Source organism: Cantharellus anzutake (genome assembly GCF_015039405.1).
Source record: "Cantharellus anzutake strain C23 chromosome Unknown EI90scaffold_18, whole genome shotgun sequence".
In the NCBI taxonomy this organism is placed as follows: Eukaryota; Fungi; Basidiomycota; class Agaricomycetes; order Cantharellales; family Hydnaceae; genus Cantharellus; species Cantharellus anzutake.
This window is the reverse complement of record NW_024066968.1, coordinates 628,242-636,094: the sequence shown is the minus strand read 5'-3', so window position 1 is coordinate 636,094 and position 7,853 is coordinate 628,242. Positions and strand designations below refer to the sequence as shown.

The window sequence follows — 7,853 nt, the reverse complement described above, 5'->3', positions numbered from 1 at the left end:
CTACACGGACCACCTTCCGTTGTATCGATGTACTATTGACCCGTCCGGCCCACACACCCCGGACGGCTTCCCGCTGTGCCCAGCACGCGCGCATGTAGCGGACGCTCTCGGGATCCCCCACAGGGACACCCGGATGCCTGTGGCTGCCTCCGAAGATGACGTGGCACCTGTCATGTGACTCAAGCCGCATGTACATAAATGTACCTGAAGTGGGAACCGAAGAAGTAACCTTCTTCTCACATTCTCCACTTCAGTCTGAGTGGCCAGGGACCACTGTCCCGGATCGGGCCCGCCAGTACGCACGCCCGCTCCACACCCCGCGACGGCCTCAGTGCCGGATATTACCCCCGGGCCCTCTCGACCCCGGATGCGTCCCTGACACTGACATCATCACAGCGAATGGAAAGGATTCCGGAGATCGCGTAATTGGAGGTGTCGGTTTCTACAATGAGGGGGGTGTCAGGTAGCCAATGTGTGAGGATAGGGGCGGAAGTGAAGGCTTCTTTCAAGGTGTTGAAAGCAGAGCGACAATCATCAGAGAATAGCCAGGGGGCTCCTTTACGTGTGAGGCGTGTCAAGGGGACCACAATGTCGGAGTATTGGTGAATGAAACACCGATAGAAGTTAGCGAAGCCAAGGAAGGATTGGACATCCTTGACTTTACGGGGTTCGGGCCAATCTTGGACGGCTTTGACCTTCTCGATGGACATGGTGAGTCCGGAAGGAGAGAGGCAGTAACCGAGATATTCCGTAGTGTCCGTATGAAACTCGCATTTCTTCGGATTGGCGTATAGGCCGTGTTTGCGGAGTCTCCTAAGAACTTCTCGGACATGCTCCTGATGCGAAGCCATGTCTTCCGAGTAGGTAAGGACATCGTCTAGGTAGACTACCACAGAAACGTCCAAGAGGTCAGCAAAGATCATGTTGACGAATCGCTGGAAAGCCACAGGTGCATTCATGAGACCGAATGGCATGACAAGCCACTCATAGGAACCATAGCACATGCGGAAAGAGGTCTTCCATTCGTCGCCTGCTGCAATGCAAACCAGGTGGTAAGCATGCCGGAGGTCGAGTCTGGTGTAGACCGTGGCACGGCTAGGTGCGTCAAGGAGGTCGGAGATGCGGGGAAGTGGGTAGCGATCCTTTTTGGTGATCTTGTTCAGCCCTCGGAAGTCAACGCAAAGACGGAGGGATCCATCCTTCTTGTGGACGAAGAGGACCGGTGCCACGTGAGCGGAAGTAGCGGGGCGAATGAACCCGGAGGCCAGGTGTTCATCTAAGAACGCCTGGAGGGCCTCGAGTTCCGAAGTAGAGAGAGAGTACATGGTACCCAAGGGTGGGGAGGTGCCTTCCTCAAGGTCGATCTTTAGGTCGTGCTCACAGTGCGGTGCCAGCATCGAGGCTTTGCTCTTACTGAACACATCTGTGAACTCGTGATACTCCTTCGGAACGGCCGAGAGGTCGACGGAATCGGTGTGGGTGTTAGAACGGGGCTGATACAGACGACTCCGGAGTGGAATTGGAGACTTAGCGTGGAGGGACCTTGGCCTCAGCGACTCAAGCAGAGCGCTGTGCCATTGCTGTTTGTCCATTTGGTCCTTAATTTCACAGTAGGTGAGCAGGAAGTCTCTAGGGGGCATTTCAGGTCGATTTCGGACTGAACCAAAACAAGTATGTACAAGCGCCGATATATATAATGGAGGGGGCAAAAGCACAAGGAAACAAAGGGGAACCGAATCGGAACGAAGACATCCGAACGGGGACAAAGGGAAGAAGGAGCGGAGCGGTACCGAAGGTCATAAGGCAGGACCTATGATACGTCCGAAAGGAGGTAGGGAGGGCAAGGCCCAGAGGGGCAGGAGGATGAGGAGAAGTGGGGGTGATGACTAACTGGCTAGAATGGGAAGAAGCAGTAGTCCAAATAGGGATGAGGGGTAAACGCGAGAGATACATTACAGGCGGCGAAAGTGCCGAAGGCGATCCGTGAAGCTCAGGGGTTGCGGAGCTTACGGAGGTTACGGAGGCGGGGTTGAAAGTCCGAGGGATATTGGCAATGGTGTTTACATAGTATGAGGTCACCAGTGCAATGGACTAAGACCGAGGTGGAGTCAAAGTCCGAGGTCGGGACTATGATGGAGGCTCGGAGCGAAGGTACGAGCGGTGTCCGAGTAGGAAGTACGGGACAGCGGCGGAAGGTCGTAACTTGGCGGAAGGGTGGCGGAGGAGTACCAGAGGGAGGAGAAAGGAGAAAGGTAAGGGGGAAGGAGTGGCGGAAAGGAGGGTTGTCAGGTCCGAAGGTGAGTATCGGAGCGGATGGGGAAAGCGTAGGAGGATGACGGGAGGGTGGAGGTGTTGTGAAGGGGGAGCGGAGTAGGAGAAGGAGGAGTAGTAGGAGGGTGGCGAGAGGGGTGGTGTTCGGTCCGAGGTGAGTATTGGAGCGGACAGAGATAGGGTTGGAGAGGTAAGGAGGAGGTGTGTTGCCAGGACCGAAGGTGAGTATCGGAATGGCAGCGGTAGGTTATGACTCCGGAGGTGAAGAGGGTGGAGGTCCGGAAGTCGGGTCGGGGTTGGGTATGCACGGATATGACAGTGGGATGAGGCAGCCCTCAAGCGGCTTTCCTCGGAAGGGATGGTTAGGCTGAAGGATACCGATCCTTCAAGTCGGCAAGCCTTTGCGAATGCGGAACGGCTGACGAACTCGATAGATGGTAACGGAGGAGTAACAGCCTGTGACTGAGGTGCTGGTGAAACATCAGATGGTTGGATGTCGGACAACGGCAGTGGTGCCGGAGACGATGGGGGAGAGCTCGGAGTAACTGTCTTGGTAGGTTCGGAAGTTTGGAACGTAATACTGCTTGAGACCCAGTCAATCAACGGATTGTAGCAGGTAAGCCAGTTGTGTCCTAGGACTAGGGAACATGATCCATCCAGCGATGTGACAAAGAAAGTCGTGGGGGTGATGTTTCCGGAAGCGAAGCGGAGGGGAATATCAACGGCGCGGGTTATGATTGAGTTGGTGCTACCATCGAATAGGTGTAGTTGTAGGGGTTTAATCTGGTATGTCTTCAAGGCCAACTTTTTTACGAATGTGTCGTCAATGAAGCAGTCCGAAGACCCAGAATCTACGAGTGCGGGTACGTTCTCATAGGAGCGGAAATGTTTATTTTGTGTCCTAATATTGGATGGGGGAGAAACAGGAGGAGAGAAAGAAGAGAAGCGGAGAGAGGTGGATCGATCTACGGAAGTAGTCGGAGGGGGTGGAGGAGAGAGTGGTACATCAGCAACACTATCTACAATGGGTAGAACATTAACCGAAGGGTCAACATTGAGAGGAGAAAATAGACCATTTGAAAGAGAAAAGGAAACGGGAATGTGGAGGGAGGATAAGTCGGAAATGGAAGACGTGTTTAAATGCACTTCTTTGAGTGCACAGAAGGAAGGATCGCAACCCCCGGTCTGTGCGGAGTCCACGGGGGTGCGGACTAATTTTTTGCTTCTGCAGAAGCGGATCCTTGCTCCTCGGTCTGGGCCGAACGGGCCTTAGACATGCGAGAAGAAGACTTGGGACAGTCCTTGACCATGTGGCCAGACTGACCGCAGAACATACAAAGTTTCTCGTCGAGACGACGCTTATGCTCTTGTGGCATGAGCTTGCCGTTGTCTCCGAGTTTAGACGAGAGGTCCGGTTTAACGGAGCTGGCCTCGGACTTCTTATTGTCCTTCGGAGGCCTACTACCGGAAGCGGAGTTGAAAGAGGAGGAGGAAGGGATGGGGTCGGAACGAGAAGCGGCAGTGGACTTGTCGAAAACGTTAGAGGAAGAGGGTTTCACATGATGTGTAACTTCCGATTTACGCTCCCAATAGCGCGCATCGAGAGTTTGGGACAGGGTGCGAAGTTTAGAGAGAGCAGAGGGTTTACCTACTCTGGCAATATCATCCTTGATATGTTCCGGCAATCTGTTGTAGAAGAAACGATGAAGCGCGGCTTCTCCGTAACCGTGAAGTTGAGAGGCGTGTCGATTGAACTCGACGACGTATTTATTGATGTGGTGCCTGTCCTTCATGCCCAGGGTCATCAGTTGAACCTCGGCGTCGCCCACAGGATTGTGAGGGCCGAAGTTAGTTTGAAGTTCATTAACGAACTCTTGATAGTCATTCATCCATCGCGGACGAAGCGTGGAATTCTGGTCGAATAACAGATCCGGCTCGAACCAATTGAGGGCCATTCCCTTGAGGTAGGACTGCGCAAATATGACTTTAGCGCGGTCGCTAGCAAAAGCGAGGGGACGGTCCTGGAAATTGAGCTCGCATTGGACCAAGAATACTCGGAGTTCTCGGGGATCTTTCCCATCAAACTGTTTGGGTTCGCGGACCTTGGTCCGGAGAGCAGAAGATGGTCGTTGTTGTTGTTGTCGTCGTCCAGTGTGACGAGCCAGACTGGCAATGGCTTGGGCCAATTGTGCAATAGCCACGTTGGAGGTGGGTTCAGCATCGTCGGTGGTTGGGACAGTGGGGATGGGAGGATCAGCAGGAGGAGGATCGACGAAGTCGGGGACCTCGGAACCGAGTCCAAAGAAGTGGATGGGATCTATGGGTTGTTCCGTGGTGTCTCCGAAGTCGGAGTCTGCAACTGGTGATCGATTCCTAACGGGGCACATGATCAGAGTCGATGGGAGAGGGGTTTCAAGGTTAGAAAAGCTTCGAAACTCAACTGGGTTTCTCGCCAATCGACTAGGGCCAGGCTGAGAGGGTTCTGGGGAAGGTGAAGCGGAGTTGGGAACTAATGTGTGTAGTTGTGAACGAGTGCGAAGGACTTTTGGTGCCATACAAGACGTGTACTAGTCAGGGAGTAATAAAATACTGTCAGAGACCAGATTCGAGACGAGGGAGAGTCTCCATAGCGGAGGGCTTTGGCCTCAGCGACTTATGCCAAGAGCGCTGTGCCTAGTGACACATCCGTGCCCTAACTTACTGACTGGCAATCAGAACCGAAGGGGGGGTAACTCTAGTTGATTTTATTACTGGAGTGTAACCTATGTACAAGTTGGATATATATATGGTTACAGCGAAGATGGGTCCGCAAATGGCGGAGCCGAATGGAGCGGAACTAACGGGGTTAAACATTAGCCGACTGAATGTTACCAACGAGTCGGGTCGCGGGGTTAGCGGAAAGGCAGGCGATAACCCAGAAACGGAAAGGAGGGATGGGCCTGAATGGTGGGCTCTGCAGGGCAGGCGAGTGTATTGCCCAGCGGAGGTGGGAGTGCGCTAGCGGACGTCGGAGCTGTCCGGAAGTCTTTGGGGCTCCGTACTTAGGGAGGCGTTGGTAATAAATTGAAATGAGGGGGTGGTGACCATCGAGCGGTACCAAGAGGATTGCGGAATATGGGAGCTCCGAGGTTAGTGAGGAAGGAGCGGAGTTAGACCAGAGGGATCGGAGGGACCGGAAGTCGATGGCTGGGGATGGATATGACAGTGAGTCCGAATGCAGGTGGGGCTCAACTAGAGGGGATCCAAGAGCTCCGGTAGTGGACTGAAGCTTCTCCAGGAAGCCCAGTTCTGTTGGGTGGTACAAGAGGCTCTAAGAAGGATGCAGCTTCAGCGATTCAGAGGGAGCGCTGTGCCCCCATTACATCTCAGTTAGTCCTTGTATTTCATGTGTCTGAGGTATCTTGTAGAAAGGGGTCAGGATTCACTCAGAGGGACTTGGGGTAACATTTTAGTCGAGATTAACTGGGAAAACTACAGGTTCTAATCTACAAGTATTTATACATGGAGGAATGGGAAGGACTTTAGTCAAAGTCCAAATGATAATGGAAAACACTGAAAGGTGCCGAAAGGTCCTGAACGATATCCTTAACGGGAAACCGAGGTGTCGGGTTGAGAAGGGCAGAGTAAGAGGCCGGAGGATGAATGGGAACGAGAAATGGGCAAGAGGAGGTTAGCTGACTGAATGAAAAGAAGACACAGTTGTACCATAAATAGAAGGTGACTAATCAGTGATGACGTGAGTGGGATCACTGGAGGATGCAGGTAGCTCTGAAGGCAGAGTTACGTATCTGAGGAATGTTGGGTGACTCCAATAAATGAAATGGGAGGGGGAAAGGTTTAGAGGTAAGTCATGGGATGTTGGAGAACCGTCAGGAGGTCGGAGCAAATCCGGAATCTCCGGATGTTCCGACCCAGGACCGAGCTTCCGGGATGGGAGTGGCCAAGGTAAGGTGTGCCACAACCAGGCCGGAGCTAAGACGGTAAAGGAGGAAGGTGACTTGGGGAGTGGGGAGTTATGGTGTAGGGGATGATGAAATTGTTAGAAGGTGTGATGTGATGGGAGAGTGCAGGGTCAGGATTCTGGGATATGACAGTATCCCCTTCTTAGGACTGAACCCTTGAAGGACATGTGGCCAGATCTGGCTAAAACCCGGAGAAATCCGAGTCTATTTTTCTTGACTCCCACATTAAAATGCGCCAGAAAACAGGTTGCAGCCTTTTTACAACCACAACATCATGTCAAACTACAGCCAAGTCTCAGACTGGTCAGACACTTGTCTGGAGGACAATTCGGGGGACGATGATCATATGGCAGTCACCAAGTTGATGGAGCATTGTTGTCATCGAGCAGCCATGAAGGCTGCTGAGGAACGGGAACAGGAGGAGGCTGAGGAGGCCAAAAGGGCTGCTGAAGCATTGAAAAAGAGGAGGAAAGAGGAGGCAGCAGCAAGGAAGGTGGGTAGTGATGGCAGTCTGTCATCCATTTGGTGGAAAAATTCTGACCGATTTTTTTTTTTTGATTAGCGTAAATCTGTTGCAATGTCGACTCCATTGACCAGTGATGTAAGGAGTGGTAACCCCACCCCTTAATTCATATCTTCATTCTATATGTGTCTCATAATAAACATGTATAAACAATGTATATACAATAATGTGGGAATTTGGGAAAAGGAAGAGAACTGTCATATCCATCCCTGGCCATCGACTTCCGATCCCTCCGATCCCTCCAATCCACTTCCGCTCCTTCCTCACTAACCTCAGAGCTCCCGTATTCCACAATCCCCTCGGTACCCCTCGATGGTCACCACCCCCTCCTTTCAATTTATTACCTACGCCTCCCTAAGTACGGAGCCCCAAAGGCTTCCGGACAGCTCCGACGTCCGCTAGCACACTCCTGCCTCCGCTGGGCAATACACTTGCTTGCCCTGCAAGCTCACCTTCGGGCCTATCCCTCCTTTCCGTTTCTGGGTTATTGCCTGCCTTTCCGCTAACCTGTCAGGGCACACACCCTGACTAGCCCGGACCCGCACCTGGACCTGCATGTGCACCTCTGCCCTGCACGCTCCGCGTGCCGCATGCTCCAGGCCCGGTTCCTACCCTTCATGTGACTTCCGGGTATCCCCGGAAGTTTTTGCCATATTGGGGCCACTGTGGGAAAGTGAGAAGTTAACCTTCTTCTCACTTTCTTACCCACAGTAGGTTATGCCTTAGGATAGGCTGTTTACACACAGGGCTGTGGGCTATGGAGAGAGGGGTCATGGGGACCCGGGGTCTGTCCCCTGACATAACCCCGTAACCCGACTCGTCGGTAATATTCAATCGGCTAATGTCTAAACCCCATTAGCTCCGCTCCACTCGGCTCTGCCATTTGCGGACCCGCCCTCGCTGTAACTATATATACTACACTTGTACATAGGTTACACTCCAGTAATAAAATCGACTAGAGTTTACCCTCTTCAGTTCTGGTGGCCAGTTAGTAAGTTAGGGCACGGACGTGTTTACTAGGCACAGCGCTCCTGGCATAAGTCACTGAGGCCGAAGCCCTCCGTCATGGAGACACTCATTCATCTCGACCCGGTCTC

General features: G+C 52.8%; 1 protein-coding gene across 1 annotated transcript; it reads left to right on the top strand.

Moving 5' to 3' along the window:
* Positions 1-6,507: 6,507 nt before the first annotated feature.
* EI90DRAFT_3122170 (uncharacterized protein) lies at positions 6,508-6,861 on the top strand (the record flags this gene model as incomplete). The annotated part of the gene is made up of 2 exons (XM_039063467.1): positions 6,508-6,726; positions 6,796-6,861. 2 exons carry the CDS (start codon positions 6,508-6,510, stop codon positions 6,859-6,861), a joined length of 285 nt encoding a protein of 94 aa, XP_038917268.1.
* Between the last annotated feature and the right edge of the window lie 992 nt (positions 6,862-7,853).